Source organism: Rana temporaria, chromosome 6, assembly GCF_905171775.1.
Source record: "Rana temporaria chromosome 6, aRanTem1.1, whole genome shotgun sequence".
Classification (NCBI taxonomy): domain Eukaryota; kingdom Metazoa; phylum Chordata; class Amphibia; order Anura; family Ranidae; genus Rana; species Rana temporaria.
In genome coordinates, this window is record NC_053494.1 from 196081907 (window position 1) to 196102539 (window position 20633).

Consider the following 20633-nt stretch of genomic DNA (forward strand, 5'->3'; position numbering starts at 1 on the left):
GCAAAGTTGCGAGTCTACAGCAAGAGCTCTGCAAGTCTACAGCATGAATATTTAGCCACAGTGACCCCTGTGGTCGGATGACTATTGCACAACCTAACTGAACCAGAACTTGCAGCAGACTTGCAGAATGTTCGCAAAGAAAGTTGATTTGGAGTCATGCAATGCAGAGACTTGCTTAAATTATGCAACAAACTTGTGAAGCCTGGCAAGTCTAGCAATAGTTTAGCAAGTTAGCATTTTCAAACTTGTGTAGGACATTTGCTTGCTATATGGGCATGTGTTTCGGTAACAATCATGTTAATGCACTTATTACAGAATTTCAGTAGTATGACTGTAGTGCCCTTTTATGACCTATGGCTGCCAGAAGAACCTCCTCATTCAATATATCCAGGAGTGTTAAATGCTTGCATTTGTCCACCATGCACTGAATTTCCTCCCACTGACCCCTACATGATAACCCTGTCCAGAGCTTTTTTTCTCAGAAAATAGGTGCAGGAACTCAACCACGAATCATTCAGATATCACAAACAGTAGAAGGGTCTTAACCACTTGCCGTCGCCGCACCGTCATAATACGTCCACAAGGTGGCTCTCCTAGGCGAGACCACGTAATATGACGTCCTGCCTTTTTTCCACCACTAGGGGCGCGCGCGCGCCCCCCGCTCGCCCCCGACTCTCGTGCGTGAGCCCGGCGGGCGCGATCGCCGCCGGGCACACGCGATCGCTCGGTACAGAGCAGGGAACGGGAGCTGTGTGTGTAAACACACAGCTCTCGTTCCTGTCAGCAGGGGAAATGCTGATTTTCTGTTCATACAATGTATGAACAGAAGATCAGTGTTTCCCCTAGTAAGGCCACCCCCCCCCCCACAGTAAGAACACACCCAGGCATACTTAACCCCTTCCCCGCCCCCTAGTGTTAACCCCTTCACTGCCAGTGGCATTTTTATAGTAATCTAATGCATTTTTATAGCACTGATCGCTATAAAAATGCCAATGGTCCCAAAAATGTGTCAAAAATGTCCGAAGTGTCCGCCATAATGTCGCAATACCGAAAAAAAAATCGCTGATCGCCGCCATTACTAGTAAAAAAAAATATTAATAAAAATGTCATAAAAATACCCCCTATTTTGTAAATGCTATAACTTTTGCGCAAACCAATCAATAAACGCTTATTGCGATTTTTTTTTACGAAAAATATGTAGAAGAATACGTATCGGCCTAAACTGAGGAAAAAAAATGTTTTTTTATATATTTTTGGGGGATATTTATTACAGCAAAAAGTAAAAAATATTCATTTTTTTCAAAATTGTCGTTCTATTTTTGTTTATAGCGCAAAAAATAAAAAACGCAGAGGTGATCAAATACCACCAAAAGAAAGCTCTATTTGTGGGAAAAAAGGACGCCAATTTTGTTTGGGAGCCACGTCGCACGACCGCGCAATTGTCTGTTAAAGCGACGCAGTCCCGAATCGCAAAAAGTACTCTGGTCTTTGGGCAGCAATATGGTCCGGGGGGTAAGTGGTTAAAGGGGCATTAAATACCAGAATTGCATTACATACAGAGTTTAGAGTTCAGGGGGTTACAAAGCTGTCACTTGTAAACACAGAAACCAGACTTCTGTGTTTACAAGTGATTGTGGTGAGCAGGCACCAAATGGTCTGAGCCAGAGGTGGTGGAACTGAGTTCCCACAAGTTCCCCCTGAAAAAAAGCCCTGTCCATTAGTGACTTAGGGGATGGTAGAAGGGATCAGATAAAGGGCAAAAGGGGAACCAGGTGTCCAAAACTCTTGAAGTGCTGGATTCTGGAGACACTTCAAGAAACAGTTTCTCTGCAGTGAAGATTGGCAGCATGGATCGAGAGGTGGGTATGTACTATTTTCTTTACAAATAAATATTTTAATTTACATTCTTTAAAGAAATTCTTCCTCTGTAAAGCTTAACTTTAACTAACATAAAAAATAAAAAATAAATCCCTACAGCTTTAGTCACATCTCTTTCCTGTAATGCAGAAAGTCCCACATTGTGCAGGCAGCTGGATCCTGGAGTAATCTTCACTACATGGATTCTTGTCTTTTTTCTGTCTCTGAACTTCCAGCAATGCAGGTGTCAACAGCTTTGGGTCTTCAGTCAGAACAGCAGTACAGATGGTCCATTGGGGAAAGGCTGCCTCCCTCCTCCTCCTTAATTGAGAAACATTCTTCATTGATTGCACTGCTTGTATCATGATCTGTAAATGGAAGAGAGTCTGGCCAGTCACTGGATTATCTGCTCCATTCACAGACTGTGTTACAGGCCGTATAATCAATTAATTAACTTTTTTAAGTGGAGAAGGAGAAAGGAGGGTGTGTGTCCTTTTCAGACCTTCTGTACTGCTGTTCTGCCTGAATACCCAAAGAAATTAACCATTGCAGTGCCAGAATTCCAAAACCAGGAAGAGGACAGTGGCAGTAAAGATTTCTCCAGAACTCAGCTGCCTGCACAATGAAGTACAGTAAAACTTTGGATTGCGAGCATAATCCATTCCAGAAACATGGTTGTAATCCAATGCACTTGTACAGTACCTGCCGCGGATATTGTGTTTCCAGCGCGATGGGATCGCGCAGAAAATCACCGCTGCGAGGCTGTGCTTCTCATGCTTGCCGCCCCCACAAGATGCCACACATCCATAGAAATCCATTGGGGGCGGCGAGCGGGAAGAGCGACAGAGCTTGGCGCTGGCTCCCACGACGGGGCTCGCAGGTGTCAATCTCGCCGCTAACAGCAGCGAGATTGACAAAATATTGCTGGCACCTACTGTATATCAAAGCAAATTTCCCCATAAGAAATAATGGAAACTCAGATGATTTGTTCCACATCCATTTATTCATCAGTCCTTCAGTTTATAGTCCATATAAAAATATTATAGCAATGTGATAGGTTGTGTAACCATAAAATGTCCATCCACAAATGGAAGCCTCCACAAGGGGATAAGAAGCAAAATCCAGCAGGAGCTAGAGAGTAGAGAAGAGAAGAGAGGCGCCTCTAAAGCCTCGTACACACAATCGGATTTCCATCGGACAAATCCGTGGAATTTTGTCCGAAGGGTGTTGGCCGTGAACTTGTTCTGCATACAGACAGCATAAATTTTTTACAGCCATACACAAAACTATGTGGTTTTTCATCTCTTTAGCGCCACCCTTTGGGCAACATCTGCTAATGTTGTGCTATGGTTAGCATTGGTTCGTAGCATGCGTATTTGTACTTTGGATTTTTTTCCGACAGAATTGTGCACAAATGATCGGATAATCCGACAAGACACATTTGTTGTCGGAAAATTTGAAAGCATGCTATAAGACAGGGATATGCAATTAGCGGACCTCCAGCTGTTGCAAAACTACAAGTCCCATCATGCTTCTGACTCTGGTGTCATGCTTGTGGCTGTCAGAGTCTTGCTATGCCTCATGGGAATTGTAGTTCTGCAACAGCTGGAGGTCCGCTAATTGCATATCCCCGCTATAAGACATCTGTTGTCGGAAATTCCGACAACAATTGTCCGATGGAGCATACAAACGATCGGATTGTCCAACAAAACCTTGCCATCACACATTTGTTGTCGGAAAATCCAATCGTGTGTACGAGGCTTTAGTGTAGCAATATGTTGCTAAATGTTGTACGTTCATTAAATGTAACCATATTGCTACTCTTATGCCGCGTACACACCATCACTTTATGTGATGAAAAAAAATGACGTTTTTAAAAACGTCACTTTAATTGACTGTGTGTGGGGGAAAACGTCGTTTTATGTCTTGTAAAAAACGACCAAAAAAAATTGAAGCATGCTTCAATTTTATGTGTCGTTTTTCAAAAGTGCACTTTTTACTTCACAGAAATTGACCGTGTGTAGCAAAAAACGTCGTTTTCTAAGACGTTTTTTCACCCGCGCATGCCCAGAAGCTACTTATGAAGCAAGCTTCAATGGTAAAACGTGGTGGAACGTAACCTCACTTTGCAAGATCATTGTGAGAAAACGATGGTGTGTAGGCAACTTCGTCTTTGAAAATTGAAGTTTCAAAAACGTCATTTTTTACTTCACAGAAAGTGTCGTTTTTTTTCATCACATAAAGTGATGGTGTGTACGCGGCATTAGAGGCTCCTCTCTTCTCTTTTATACTCTGTTGTGACATGACGGTACTTGTATATAAGGACATCACTTGTATATCAAGTAAAGTATTTTTTTTAAATGTTGTTTGTCTTGCAAAAATCTCTCAAACCAAGTCAAGCCTCGTACACACGACCGAGAAACTCGACGGGCGAAACACATTGTTTTCCTCGTCGAGTTCCTTGTTAGGCTGTCGAGGAACTTGACAAGCCAATTTTCTCCATTCCCGTCAAGGAAATAGAGAACATGCTCTCTTTTTGGCTCGCCGAGGTTCTCGACAGTTTCCCCGACGAAAATGTACACACGACCGGTTTCCTCGGCAAAAAATCGAAGCAGTACTTACCGTTTTAGAGAGAGATGTTCTCCGCCGCTTCCGGTTATGGGCTTTCCTATTTGATTGACAGGCTTCCGACGGTCGCATACAGCGCGTCGCGATTTTCTGAAAGTTGCCGAACGTCGGTGCGCAGGCGCTGTATAGAGCCGCACCGACGTTCAGCTTCTTTCGGCTACTCGTGACGCGATGTATGCGACCGACGGAAGCCTGTCAATCAAATAGGAACGCCCAGTCCCGAAGACCATACCGGGAAGCGGCGGAGAAGATCTATCTCTAAAACGGTAAGTACTGCTTCGATTTAAAAAAAAACACCCGATTCTGCTTCCCAAAATGAGCCTCAATCTAATGTTAAAAAAAAAAATTCGGGTGAACTCCCGCTTTAAGAAAACGCTATAAGTACTGTTCTCAGGAATGGACAACTCTTTGCTGTCAAAAAGAGAGAGCTATTTCTATTGAACTAGGATGAGCTGATGTAGTTTTTATCTGCTCAGCTTCAGGAAAACACGCTGTGTTTTTTTAATTAAAAAGTGTCAGCAGGCATACCTTCTTGTCTAATCACGGCCACAGAATGATTTATCCATAACTTATAATTCAGTGTGTCTTAAATAGAATACAACGGTTGAACACCTCACATGCACCAATTCTGCCTGTCTGAAAATTGATATGATATGAATGTAACTAAAAGAAACAAATTGAATATTTCTACAGTTCGGGTACTTTTTCTATATATTTTTTTTACTGTATTTTTTGGCGTATACCCTGAAAATAGAGCGTAATCTGTGCCTGCGTGTTATACGAAGGGGGCTGTGGAAAGTTTTTTTTCCTGAAACTTCCCTCTTAAAGTTAAGGTGCGTGTTATAGGCCAATAAATACGGTAATTAACCACTTAACCCCCGGACCATATTGCAGCCCAAAGACCAGAGCACTTTTTGTGATTCGGGACTGCGTCGCTTTAACTGACAATTGCGCGGACATGCGACGTGGCTCCCAAACAAAATTGGCGTCCTTTTTCCCCCACAAATAGAGCTTTCTTTTGGTGGTATTTGATCACCTCTGCGGTTTTATTTTTTGCGCTCTAAACAAAAATAGTGTGACAATTTTGAAAAAAAATAATATTTTTTACTTTTTGCTGTAATACATATCCCCCCAAAAATATATCAAAAAACGTTTTTTGTCCTCAGTTTAGGCCGATACGTATTCTTCTACATATTTTTCGTAAAAAAAACGCAATAAGCGTTTATTGATTGGTTTGCGCAAAAGTTACAGCGTTTACAAAATAGGGGGTATTTTTATGGCATTTTTATTAATATTTTTTTTTACTAGTAATGGCGGCGATCAGCGATTTTTTTTCGATACTTCGACATTATGGCGGACACTTCGGACACTTTTGACACATTTTTGGGACCATTGGCATTTTTATAGCGATCAGTGCTAAAAAAATGCATTGGATTACTCTAAAAATGCCACTGGCAGTGAATGGGTTAACACTAGGGGGCGGGGAAGTGGTTAAGTATGTTCCCTGGGTGTGTTCTTACTGTGGGGGGGGTGGCCTCACTAGGGGAAACCACTGATCTTCTGTTCATACGTTGTATGAACAGAGGATCAGCATTTCCCCCCCTGACAGGACCGGGAGCTGTGTGTTTACACACACAGCTCCCGGTCCCCGCTCTGTAACGAGCAATCGCGGGTGCCCGGCTGCGAACGCGCCCGCCGAGCACGCGCACGGGACTCGGGGGCGAGTGGGGGGCGCGCGCGCCCCTAGTATCCTGCGAGAGAGTCGACGTAGAGCTACGGGCTCTTGCGCAGGGGAGCCAACTACGGCGGCAGGTCGGCAAGTAGTTAAAATTAGACTGTATTTTTTGCTTTTTGAACACATTCTACAAAAACAGAGCCCCTTATGCATTTATATCAGTTCTATCCTATCAACATTAATCATAGCTTCAGCAGCCAAAGTATTGCAAAGGATGTTTATTATGACTATTGCAAAAACATTTCACATGACGATAAACATTTTTTAGTTTGCTTCCTGAAAAAAGTTATTTCGAAGAGGGATCTTTTAAAATCACACATCTCTATGTAGGGTATGTATTGCTTCAGTTGATTACATTTCCCACAGTGAGATCTAGAGGGCCCCGTTACCTCTTCTTTGAAATAGATTTAGATCCAAACATACAAGTACAGAGCTACAGGTCTATGTATACAAAAATGTTTTGCCAATGTCTCATGCCACGTACACATGACCGCTTTTCATGACGAGAAAAATTCAATTTTTTAAATTGGTAGTGGAAAACGGTCGTGTGTAGGCTCCAGAGCATTGTTCTCGATGAGAAAAATTGGGCGTTCAAAATTTAGAAACTGCCCTATCTCTTCTCATCGTTTTTCACGTCGTGAAAAACGATCGTGTGTAGGCTTTAACGAGAGGGGAAAAAACGCGTTTGCTCAGAAGCAAGTTATGAGACGGGAGTGCTCGTTCTGGTAAAACTAGCGTTCGTAATGGAGATAGCACATTCATCACGCTGTAACAGACTGAAAAACACGAATCGTCTCTCACCAAACTTTCAATAACACACGGTAACACAAAATCAGCAAAAGCAGCCCAAAGGGTGGCGCCATTTGATTGGAACTTCCCCTTTATAGTGCCATTGTACGTGTTGTACGTCACCGCGCTTTGCTAGAGCATTTTTTTCACGATCGTGTGTATGCAAGGCAGGCTTAAGAAGAATCACGTAGAGAAAAACATTGTTTTTTTCAATGACATGAATAACGGTCGTGTGTACGCGGCATCAGAATTCATAAAAAAAAAAACACACAAATAATACCCGTAATGTTTTTAATATGTGTCTACCAGTATCTATATGTTGCCTTTCACAGGTGAAATGTAACATTCCCTAACATTTGATCCTATGAGAACTTTGACTATTTAACAAGAAGAGTTAAAGGAGAAGTATATCCAAAGCGTGTTTGGCTAGACTTCTCCTATGTATCACAGGAGTGCAATTAATTTTGCATGGCTGTGAACCATTTTCAGCAGAGAGTGGGCTGAAGTCACAAAAGTCAGTCCAGGCTCTGCATCATCACGACAATAGAGCCTGCATCCGCCAGGTGCCAGGACCGACATCCGGCTCAGCCTCTCAGCAAACTGCTAAGAGACTGAGCGGCCGACCCTGCCCCCTCCACAGCCCAGTGCTCCAGTGAGCGATGAGGAAGCAGAGCAGAGAGCTGTGACTGACAGTCACCAGCTCTCTGCTTGGGGAGCTGTCAGAAGCGAGCGATCAGCGGTACGCTCGGTTCTTATTGCAGAGGCTCTGGGGACAGATGGAGCATCGGACCCATGCTGCATCCATCTAGGAAAGTTTTATTAAAAAAAAAAAGCCCAAACCCATACTTCTGTTTTAAAGAACAATCAACCCATAAATAAAACAGCACAAAACTATAAACTATAAACAGCAGACTGCAAGAGGAAATAATATGTGGGAGACCTATGTCTACATTGTGTATTAAGTATATGGAGAGTCCTGCACTCACCCCCTACTGTGTAATGAATTAACTACTGCAGAGAGACCACTGCTATACAGAATTGATACAATGTTGCAGAAATTGAACAATGTTGTTTACCTTAGGTCAAGGGTAGGCAACCTCGGCCCTCCAGCTGTTTTGAAACTACAAGTCCCATGAGATATTGCTAGACCCTGATAATCCCAGCCATGACTCCAAAAGGCAGGGGCATGATGGGGTTTATAGTTTCACCACAGCTGGAGTTCCGACCCCTGCCTTAGGTGATCTGCTGCTCATCTGTGAAGTGTTTTAGTCCAGTAAACTAAATTAACAATGGAGATCTATCTCTGCAAAATTGTATCAGCAATGTGTTGCAGTAAAAGTGCTACAGTGAAGTGCAGTGTTATCGGGCAGTGTGATCTATCTGCAGGTGCCCTGGGTGTTTATAAGCAGCTGCAGATAGATCACACAGCCCCATAGTGATGAGTGATCTAAGTGACCATTTGACTGGTAAACTTGTCCAACAATGGAGTTCAATCTCTGCAACATTGTATCAGTAATGCATAGCAGTGAAGGTGCTACAGTGAAGTGCAGTGTTATGGGGCAGTGTGATCTATCTGCAGGTGCCCTGGATGTTTACAGACAGCTGCAGATATATCACACACTCCTGCAGTGCTTAGTGAACATTTGACCGGTAAACTTGTCAAACAATGGATTTCCATCACTGAAGCATTTTAATGTATATCAGTGAAGGGGCTACAGTGAAATATAATTCTACAGTGCAGTGTGATCTATCCGCCGGTGTCCTGGATGTTTACAAGATGTTGAAGATAGATCACACAGTCTCACATTGCTAAGTTATCTTTCACTTTTATGAATATGAATAAACAATCAGTGCTGTTGGGACTGGTACCATGACACAGCCATACAGAGATGATCGATCATTCTTAAAAATTAAATATCACTTGATGCTAAGTTAATAAAAGGGGTAATAAATGCTTAAAATACTTAGTTAGATGTCTTCTTTAAAGGAAATATATAAAGAAACAAGGAAACACAAAAGCTACCATTGCTGACCTTCTTCTAATGAGAATAGTTGCCTGTCTGGCATGCTGATCAACTGACTTTAATACTTTCTGAGCCACTGTCCTGAAATCAGTAAGCAGGAAAATAGGAGAAAAGTCAGATAGCAGGGGGCTCTTTCCCTTTCTATTAGTGTTTTAATATTGGGTGTTGTGCAATCAATCACCAACTTCCAGTGCCATCACAGTTTATGCCGGGCTTCCTCTCTTTGCTCTTGAGAGTGAAGGAATAAGCATCAAAGTATATGAGTCCTGATGTATGCTGTGCCTATGGCAGCCTCATTAGTTCCTGCTGAGCACTACTCTACTGGGGACATCATGAGCAGAGCAAGCCATAAGAATCAGTGAGGCAGTGGCATGCATGTGCAGCAGGCACAGGACCTGTCCAGGACTTTTTACTTTCAAACACCGTAGGGGCACAGGGCAGCACCGTACAGTCAAGATCTGGAGACCAGAGCTTAAGATATGTATTTTATATTAAGGGGGGAGGTGGCTAGATTTAAAGGACAACTTTAACAAAAGTAAAGTTATCCAATAAGGTGACTACAGACTTAGGACAGTAGTCAGCTGTGATCTAAACAAAGGTACAAGCCAGTGATACACACCCGGCCCTGGGACACGCTGCTTGATCTACCCACTCAAGTGGTCTCAACTTTTTACCTCCATTGCTGGCATCCCTTAACTGGGCTCTCCCAGCCTTGTTTCCTTGGCGGCTCCTCCGGTTGGTCCTCGCCTACTACTAATTAGGTCCCAGGGCACTTAAGTTTTTTGACATTATATACAGTCAATACAGATCCTCACCTTGCTGGGGGCGTTTCCATCACCACCCATACCTTGCGTGAGACCTGTGTCTCTACTTGGGGCCTAGGCTCCTCCGAGGAGTAATTCTGTATTCACAGACCTAAATCTCCTGACAAAGCTACCTTTGAGTAGCGAAACTAGTTGAGATCCTGATCTATATGACCCCTTCCGCCTGATCGTTGCCCGCAAACTAGGGCCCGTATACCATCTTCATTAAGTGTTGGCTGGTCGTATAATCAATTGTTTTACACTACCATCTCTGTAATTTTAAAATACTGTGTATTTCTCAAGTTATTTATGTTATGTTTATGTTTTAATTAATTGAACTTTTTTACCTTTATTATACTCTTTTGATAACTGACTTACCTAAGTACCGACATAGTCCAATAGCCCTTGCCCATTTCCCTTGGTTTTTCTGCGTCTCTGGGGTCCCAAATAAACCTTACCTTTACTCAAAGGTACAAGCCTGCAAGTTCTAACCAGGTGAGCTTTGCATGTTTGCACCTAAGTAGAGGGAAGGGAAAGTTCCGAAGATAGGGGGGTGTCTGGGGGAAAACAATTGGCCAATAAAAACTCCAAGCTGGCAAATTAACTGTCTTCTCAAGCTTGTGGTATCAGGCCTGCAGACATACAAATGCTCTCTTGTATCAGTAGACGTCAGTAGTCAGCAGGCATCTTATATCAGTAGGCATCTTTACTCTGCATCATTGCTTTTCATTGCCTTGCAAGAATGCCTTGTAAAGAATTCGAGGCATTCTTTACATTTGTTATCCCCTGTAAACAAAGCAGTGATGTTCTTGACACTTTGACAAGAAACAATAGCATTACCATGGTACATTTAGGCAGAGAGAAAAGATGAAATCTCCAAATTAATTTTTCTTTTCGTCTTTCAGCCATGCGGTCGGTTGCCGTATGTATACCCAGCAGCTCGCACCGTGAAGCGGTGATGCTTTGTCTCTCGAGTATCACCGCTAGATGTTTGCACTGCATAAGTAAATGTTAGCTTTGCCTTGTTTTCCTGAACTAACAGTTTGCAAATATAATAGCCTTAGAGGGGTGGAAAAAAATATATGCTTGCTGTCATGCTGTTTAAAAAATATCGCCCAGGGCTGACCTGTCACTGAGATAGCGTTTTTCTTTACTTGCGGATGAATTTGTACAAGAGATTAGATTAAAATAATTTGCATTGGGAATCTTGGATCAGTTCTTGAAATGAAGGAAATAATTACATAGTTGTCTTTTTCTTCACAGCTGCAGCAACGGCAAGCTGGCCTCCAGCTGTCAGTTGTGTGATGGCTACTGTTATAATGGGGGCACTTGTCAGCTGGACCCGGAGACCAACATCCCAGTCTGCGTGTGAGTATGACTTGTGACAGTGTACCTCCTGACAATACACAGTCTGTGTGCGTCCGAAATAGAACAGGGCCAGGTTGTTATGATTTAGTCTTCACCTTCTGCTGTGTAACCTGTCACTGCTAACACCGAATACCATCATGGGGTTATGTTCTGATCTCTCCAGCTCACATAAGTTTTAAATAAGTAAAATACTATGCCTTGTTTTGTTCAGGGGATTGTAAAAGCTTTATAGTAATGAACAAATACCCAAATGTAATACATTTTAAATTCTCAACAGTTAAATTTGTTTTAGAAGTGTCACTTTTATTTAGGTGGTAATAACAATATAAAAAAGGCTCTAAATAGGAAACATAAAAAGGTTATAAAAGCCTAGTTATAGCGTTCTTCAGAACTTAATATATCAAAGCTCAGGGCATAAAAACATTGGGCCAGATTCACAGAAACAGTACGCCGGAGTATCTGCTGATACTCTGGCGTACTTTCAAATTTGCTGCGTTGTATCTTTATTTGTAATTCACAAACAAAGATACAACGGCATTTGGCTAAGATCCGACAGGCGTACGGCTTCGTACGCCTTCCGATCTTAGGATGCAATACTTCGGAGGCCGCTGGGTGGAGATCGCGTCGTTTTCCGTGTCGGGTATGCTAATTAGCTGTTTACGGCGATCCACGAAGGTAATCGCGTTCGTCGCATTCTCTTACGTTGTCGCTAGTCGGCTTTTCGCGTCGCAAAGTTACGGCTGCTATTTAGGTGATGTAACAGTAGACAGCCCATGTTAAAGTATGGCCGTCGTTCCCGCGTCGAATTTCAAATTTTCTTTTTTTTGCGTAAGACATCCGGGAATTCCGAAAGGACGCAACGCACGTTGCCGTTCAAAAAACACCTCGGGGCGCCGTAATTAGGCGCAAAGCATGGCGGGAAATTTCCTAATGGAGCATGCGCAGAACGTTCGGCGCGGGAATGCGCCTAATTTAAATGGTACACGCTCCATTTGAATTAGGCGGGCTTGCACCGGACGGCTTTATGCTATGCCGCCGCAAGTTTACACGCAAGTGCTTTGTGAATCAAGCACTTACGACGAAAACTTGCGGCGGAGTAACGTAAAGGGGATACGTTACGCCGCCGTAATTGTTCATGAATCTGGCCCATTGTGTTTAAATATCTTGCATTACTTTTTTGCTTAAAGCTAAAGTTTAATCTACTTACATTTTATGTTTCTTGGTTTTTCCTTTATTTCTTTCTCAGTCCTATTTGGATCTGGTATGGAATTTATGGGGGAACCCTATACGAAAAAATAAGAAACATGAATGTGCGGGGTCCCCCTTCAAGATCCATACCAGACCCTTATCTGAACATGCAGCCTGGTGGGATTGTGCACCCACCCCTCCTGAACCATACTAAGCCCTATGCCTTCAACATAAGATGGGTACTTTGCAAGGTGGGACCTTGTAAGGATAAAGGACTCTTCCCCACAATCCTGGTCTGGTGGTTGTGGTAGTCTAAGGGGAGGGCTTATCAAAATATGGAAGCCTCCAAAAAAAAATGGAAGGCCCCTAGATAAGCCCCCAATGAATGAGTAAGTGGTACATAATACCCCTACACATTCACACATACAAAAAAAATAGTTTGTAATCACACCACACTTTTTCACAAGTCCATAAAAAAAAATGCCCCACAATGTAAATCCACCCTAAATCCTGTGATCCAGCATTGCAGGTCCTTGGCAACTACCATGAATGATTTCTAGGCTGGTAGACTTCAAGCATCATCCAGCCTTCTCCTGATCCTCACTGTCCCTGGCCCACCATTTCAACTATTTGTTTTCTGTGCTGTCAATCAATGCATCTCAGCATCATGTGTGGACATTACCTTTGTAAATGCATTCCGCCTAGGAATGTGTACTTCTGAAGACTATGCAGTCACCCACATTCCCATCTATCAAGGCAGCTGTCACGCTTACCCCTAGCACATGTGGTCAGGCGCTATAGCTGGCTTCTGTGTTCTTCAACTATAACAACCCCCTTTCCCATAAGGTAAGCAGGTCTACCAGTAATCGTTTGCCCTCAGGTCTTATATACAATGCTATAGTCCCTGGCTACCATGCCGGGGCAGTTGTGAACTAAGCACAGCAAACAGGTACTTTTGGTTGGCTGACAGGCAAAGTGGTTCAATGAGGCCCTGTACACACGTCCGAGAAACTCGACGGGCAAAACACATCGTTTTGCTCGTCGAGTTCCTTGTGAAGCCGCCGAGGATCTCGGCGAGCCAAGTTTCCTCATTGACTAACGAGGAAATAGAGAACATGTTCTCTATTTGGCCCGACGAGATCCTCGTCGGTTTCCTCGGCCAAACGTGTACAGACGACCGGGTTTCTCGGCAGAATACGGCTCCGATCGAGTTTCTGGCTGAATTCTGCCGAGAAACTCGGTCGTGTGTACGGGGCCTAACAGTCCAGGTACAAGGCAGGCAAGGTTCAAAATATTCAGAGTCAAATATGAAGTCAGGCAGGCAGAGTTTGGAGAATATTCCAAGTTTTGTTGTCATAAACAGGGCAATCCAAACAGCAAAGCAGGGCAGACAAACGGGGAGCTTGAATCATGTGTTGAACATACTATCACAAGGATGGGACTGCAGGCCTTCCTGGCTAAAATCAGATTTGGTGTCCACCCAGAGACTGGCTACCTCAATCACCCTGCAGGTGGGAAGGCAGAGACGGAGAATGCATAACAGCCAAAACCAGGATGCTGGAATGAGATGAGCAGCTATCATGGAACAGAAGCGTTTACACACTCCAGACAGCAGCCTAACATTTACATACCCCCCCCCCCCATCAAGAGCCAGAGCAAGACATAAGGTGGTGTGGTTTGATGTTTACAGGAGGACATAAAAGCACCCAGCCAGTCTTTCCGACCTGTTACAATCTTACTGCACAACAAAGAACAGCACTCTGACCCAAAAATGATGCAACTGGATCTAAAACAATTATATATTGTAAAAGAAAACACCTTTTTGAAAATGTTAGTTGCATGTGGGTGGGGAATATATGGTATAGAATTAAAACATTGCACTTCAGCTTTAAGTTCTTCTTTAAGGACCATGGTTCATAATACAAAATTGGTTAAATGTAGGCACTGTATTCTGTAAAGAAAATGCATACACATGCAGATTTTATCTAATTAGGTATTTTTAAAATGCACCATGACACAGTTTGAAATGCATGGTGTGTGTGAATGCATTGATTTTCAAACACAACTATTGGAAAAGAACCCAAAATATGTTTTCCAGTTAAAGTAAAAAAATATTATGGCATCTCTGTGTAGCAAAACACATGATTAAGCTCCAAGGGACGGACACACATTTGGGGGGCATGGCCTGGCTGGAGTCCGGACTGAGGCTTCCTTTCATCTCACTTCATGCACATGGGTCTGCTTCATGATGTGCGGCTAATGGACCCTTTCCTTTGACAAAACAAGAGAGGCTGTACCTCCCACTTCTGCAGCACTCCTAATTTTACCTGCAAGGCCATCTGTAGGTGAAAATTGGTGTTATAGCATATGCAATTACATAAAATAGAACTTTGGGGTGCTGATTTATAGAAGCTGAAGCAAAGGAATGTGCAGCAAATGTGCAAATGCTGCAGTTAACAACCAGTCAGGTTTTTTTTTCTTTTTTATCCAGTTAGAAATTAAAAAAAGCTTTTTGTGAGCAACAGTGTCACTTACACTCCTTCAGCTGTGAATTTTTTGATTAAATACATCGGTTTTCTTAGATATAATGGATCCTGGAAGAAAGGGTAGGATGAGAGTTAAACTGGTGGTCATAAATTGATTCTAGAGGTGAGAGCCTAAAAAAGGGTCCACCGCATTTTTAATTTATAGTTGAAAACCTCTATAAGTCATGGAAAGAAAAACAGCTGAGCTTGAAATTTTGAGGTGCTTATACCACCATAACACCACATGTGACCTTTTATGAGAAGCTGCAAGCTTTTATCACCCGTCAATGTAGGCAGCACCTGCAGGTTCTAGCTGGCTAGGTTAGTAAGTATGGAAAAGGAAAGTCCTCATTACTATTTGGCCTTCAGTAGAAGCATAAAATGAATACGCTGTATTTTTGCCCATGGAAAGAATAATTTGGTGCTCATGAAAGTTGCATTTTTGAGTAAATCTGTCAGAAACCTGGGCAATTCAAACTGAGAGTAAAAAAGTATAAGAGGTTAAACATATCACTAGCAAAACAAAAGTCTTGTTGCTGCCTTCTCATTAACATCATCATGCCCAGGACCCCTTCTTAGTTACCCTTTGTTTCTGCTCCCTACCAACCTCTGAGTATTGTCCCTTGGTTCCACCTCCCAGTACCAACCCTTTTATAGAATACAGAACCAAGTATCATCTTGTGCTACTAAGTGATTTGCACTGAATGTTTTAAGGATAACAAGGAAGACAGTAAAATAGATCCCCTGCAGTAAGCAACAATATACACCACCCCAGCAACAGTAGATCCCCCAGCAACAATAGACCTCACCCAATAAACAATAGATCCCCCACACAACAATAGACCCCCCAGCAATAATGGGCCCCCTCACAACAAAATACCACCCCAGCAACAATAGACCCCAGCAGCCAGCATCAGTAAACCGTCAAGCACACCTCAGCACTCCTTGCTATTACATACATTAATTGCTGGAGGTGCTGGAACTGCGTCCCCCGTGTTCCCCCTGAGAAAAAGCCCTGATCATGCCAATAATATAAACTATGTAGACCATAGATCACCGCATGAAAATGTTAGGGCATGGCTGGACTAGAGGTACTCGGCCACATTCCAAGATGAAACAGATTGTAGTTTAACTTTAAATTGCTCAGATGTTTGAAAGGTTTATGTTAAAATTCCTTTTTTTGCCCATAAATCAGATATTACCCCAAGATCATAGGTAAGGCAAATTCTGTAAAAACAAAACATTTTTCAAGGGTGGCTGACGTTTACCTTTAAAGTAAAGTAAAAAAGAACAGAGGTGAGGAGGCTAATTGCCTTTTTCCCATTTAGCTTCCATTCCAAGTAAGGCCAGCAAGGTGAAAGAATGTTAACCATGTTACAGCTACACTTATCTCATTAAATGTATCACCATCGACCAAGGACCTCTCAGTCATTCTTGTCAGAAAAGCTGCGGTGAAATAAAAGCCACACATATCAAAGAAAAAAAAAACTACAGTAAACAAAAGATTTTGCAAAGGCATTTGAAAGGTGTTGAGTAAATTTATTGCCATTACCAGCCGACACCTAGTCTTTCACCGCTGATTTTGTCAGACCCCTGTGAAATCTGACCTAGAAAACAGCCGCTGAAAACTATAGGTTGGCGCTTTTACTGAATCAAGAAACAAAACTCTTGTATATATACTGTAGATGAACTGCAGAACAGGGCAAACGTATATGTAACAAAGTATCTGTGCAGTCGAAAAAGGCCTGGGTTAGCGCATTCAAATATTACTAAATCATAATAATTGAGCAATAGCTATTAAAAAGAAAAAAGATTTAATGTATTTCTTATCAAATATTGGGCTCTTTATTATCTAAAGTTAACATTTACCATAAATGTATAACAAAACAATAAAGGTATAAAGGTGGAAAGTTATATTTTTTAAGCCAGTCTCCTGCCAAAACAAAGCTTGATATTTTTTTTTAGATTGAGTTGGGTGGGTAAGGGTTGTTACTCTGAGATGTCTGTATTAATATCCGTGTCTTTTTTTGGGGGGGATTTTTCCTTTCCTGTCAGGACAGAAGGTGATCTCAACAATGGGGTTACAGACTAAAAAAAAGGCTTTAACTTTTGAAAATGGTTTTATTTTTTATTTTTTTATTGATGTTCATTCCAATGACAACAACCACTCTTCCCATTTCTGGTACAGAGACTGGGAGATTGGGACATTCTACCTACTGGGATAATAGATAGAAATAAAAAGTAAATAGAAATTTTAGGGGATATCTAAAAACCAAAATGTTTTTGTTTCTGATAGAGTAGGGTTTTTTGTCATCTGTGCCCCAATCAAGAGATTTCCTCACTTTCTGTCATGTAGACCCAACAGTAATTGAGAGAAAAACACTCCAAAATGCCCTCAGAAACCTTGTACACACGTCCGAGGAGCCAAATTTTCCCATTGCCGTCGAGGAAAAAGAAAACATGCTTTCTTTTTGGCCCGACGAGATCCTCAACGGTTTTCTCATTGAAAAGTGTACACACGACTGGTTTCCTCGGCAAAAAAAAACCCAGCAAGCTTCTTGCGTTTTTTGCCGAGAAACTCGGCCGTGTGTACGAGGCCTTAGTTTTCACTGGAATGAGATTCCCCATTGGAAGAACTTCTGTTCTGGTGATGACTCCGAATTGGATTTGTTCTTCTTTATTAGTGCCAGTGATAGTGGTCACCGGGACATACTGAGAGGTTAAATCTCTAATGAGGAGAAAAAAGCTGAAAAAACATGTTACCAAGTCTTTGAAAAACTAAAAGTAAAGCATATTGGCTGGATTCCAGCTTCAGCAGCGTGGTAGTTTTTGGCCTGATTTACAAAGGGTGAAATTAATAAACATAGGACTGATATACCTGTATCTAATATGAAGAAATAAGGAGTAGAAAAAATGGACATATTTTGGTTGACAAAACATCAATGAAAAAAGACTAAGACAAAAATACTGTATTTATTGGCGCATAACACTCACTTTTTTACCCTGAAAATAGAGGGTAAACTGTGCCTGCGTGTTATACGCAGGGGGCTGTGGAAAGTTTTTTTCCTGAAACTTCCCTCTTAAAGTTAGGGTGCGTGTTATATGCCTGTGTGTGTTATACGCCGATAAATACGGTAAACGCATACAAAGTGAAAGTGGTTAAAAACATCTCTCAGTGACCAACCATATAATCCGGGGTTCAAACTGAACCTACCGGATCAGGTTGATGAGATGAGTTGTGACTAGTTCCTACGGCTTGACTAATAAACCCTTAAAAGGGAAATACCCATGTATGTGCATACACATCCATTTCATTGTATATCAAATAGTAACATATAGAGGGTTAGGTTAAGTCTAACTGAAGTGGGTCACTTTAACTCCAATGCTCATAAAATGTATTAAAAAAAGTGCTCAAGTTGCTAAAAAAAAGTTTGGGCTATACATACTTTAAAAATTCATGAATATATAAAGTGAAACTCTCCATCCTCCAAGAACGTACACATAGTGATGCCCTTCATTATCTGTTTTAAATGATACTTTTTTTTTTCCCAAAACACTTGGGCTAAGTAGACAGTGCAGCTACGGAAACCTCTTTTGTCAAAAGTCATTGGCTAAGCATCTCCATCTTCAACTGCCTCCCCTGCTCTCTGACAAGCATGCTGCCATGTAGGAACCAGGGACATATGACTGTCAAAGATAGGAAAGGGTTGCCTTTAATGTGCAATCTGTAATTGTAATCTGCAATTGACAGCCTGGCTTTATCTTGCCATGCCGTGTAAAAGGAAAGATGGTGGCACCCAACAGGAAAAAAGCTGGGGACAGATTGGAGAAAAACATTTGCTCACTAAATGTGTGTAGATTGGATCAATTGTTTAGATTAAAAATTTCATATATACCAATGGTTTCTGTAATCGCTGGAAAAGGAAAGGAAGGGAAAGAAAGATGTAATGATATTCATGAAAGAAGAAAACTGTACATGACCGGTTTGTGTGGCATCCCCCATTAGTCCATTCCTATGGGAGCTTTTTTGCTAGAGATCTTTAATTGCAGATTTTCACTTAAAACCCACTAGTATCATTTTATAGTGTGGCATGATCATTGAGGCCACTACAGTATATCGTTACTCGTCATGCTCTGGTTTGCCAAGTAATGTAGGTGTCATTTCAAACGATGCCCTACAAAGGGCTGTGATAGTTAGGAAAGCATGTATTTAAATAGGATTGAAATGTATATGACCAAATAGGAGGAATTGATGAGGCTGGTAGGGGCAAATGAACATATTTTGATTTAGGTTGATGGCCAATGCATTTTAAGGCTAACAGAACCCCACTGTTTTTCATGGTTTGCATATTAACATATATTAAAAGATGATCATTTGCACCTAACCACATCATTGATGAGTCCTTTTTGGTGCTCCTTTCCATCTACACTTTTTCACCCAGGAACCCTCAGAGAAAAGAAGGTAACACTGGTTTATGAGCAGCCTAACTGCTATTACCAAAAGTATTAAACTTACCGTACTCCACATCATCAAAGTCCATTAGACCCATCCATTAAACCCTTCTGTCAGAAATAGGTGACCCAAGCATTTATCCCATCCAGAAATGTATATATATCCGATATTGAACGAAAGCTGGCAAGTTCATTTATTTTTAAATCTTGGCCCTTGGAAATTTGAATTCCTACCCACCAAAAAATTGACCAGCCATTACAACCCCCATACATTTCTCATAATAGGTTAATTTAACACAAAATAAAATATTATGGATTCAGTAAGAGGAGAGGGACCAGGGTCCCCATGGAGAATTTGGAATGGACTTACTTTTCTATAAAAAATGCAATTCTGAAAAAAATAAAACAAAATGCAAATGACATGTTTAGGTTTAAAAATGTGGGTTCTGTACTTCGCCTTATGTAGATAGCTTTATTAAATGATATCCATTTGTTTTTTTATGATCTACATTGGAAAAGGCAAATTACTCACTCCAGTTGTGTCTTACTAAAATTCTGCAGATGCTCTATGGGGTTTAAAAGTCAGCGCTGTGACCAGAAAGTGAACCCTTGTGATTACTACTGTCAGAATGAGGGAATTTGCACTTTAACAGCGTTTAATGAGCCCAAATGCAAGTAGGTTAACCTTCCACTTAACGCTGTTTGTTGTTTGACACCATCTACCATCATTCGGCACTTTGTTTTCAGACATCGGTGACCTGACATCTCTCACTTTTATTTCAGAGCAACATGTGAATGTAATGCTCTTTTAAAGCAGACCTGTCATACCAAAACTCAAACATTTATCGCATTTGCTTTAATCAAATTGTAATTACAGTTTAATAGTTACTTTTACATTTGTGAAATTCCATTTCTCATTACGAAGAAGATAAAAATGGAATTCCATGGCAAGAACTGTTGCTCTATACTGATTGTGCTTTGGAGGTTCCATGAAGCAATGGGCATGCTCTGTGACAGTCTTAAGCCTCGTACACACGACCGAGTTTCTCTGCAAAAACCAGCAAGAAACTTGCTGTTTTTTTTTTTTTTTTTGCAGAGGAAACCGGTCGTGCGTACACTTTTCGACGAGGAAACTGTCGAGGATCTCGTCGAGCCAAAAAGAGAGCATGTCTTCTTTTTCCTCTACGGCAATGGAGAAATTTGGCTCGCTGAGATCCTCGACAGCCTAACAAGGAACTCGACGAGGAAAACGATGTGTTTCGCC

General features: G+C 41.7%; 1 protein-coding gene across 1 annotated transcript in view; it reads left to right on the plus strand.

Annotated features, from left to right (window-relative positions):
• Positions 1 to 20633, plus strand: part of LRP1B (LDL receptor related protein 1B) — a 1757966-nt gene that overhangs the window by 1704008 nt on the left and 33325 nt on the right. Inside the window, exon 86 of the mRNA XM_040358043.1 lies at positions 11100 to 11204. Coding sequence (XP_040213977.1) covers positions 11100 to 11204 — 105 coding nt within the window. The remainder of the gene's footprint in view (positions 1 to 11099; positions 11205 to 20633) is intronic.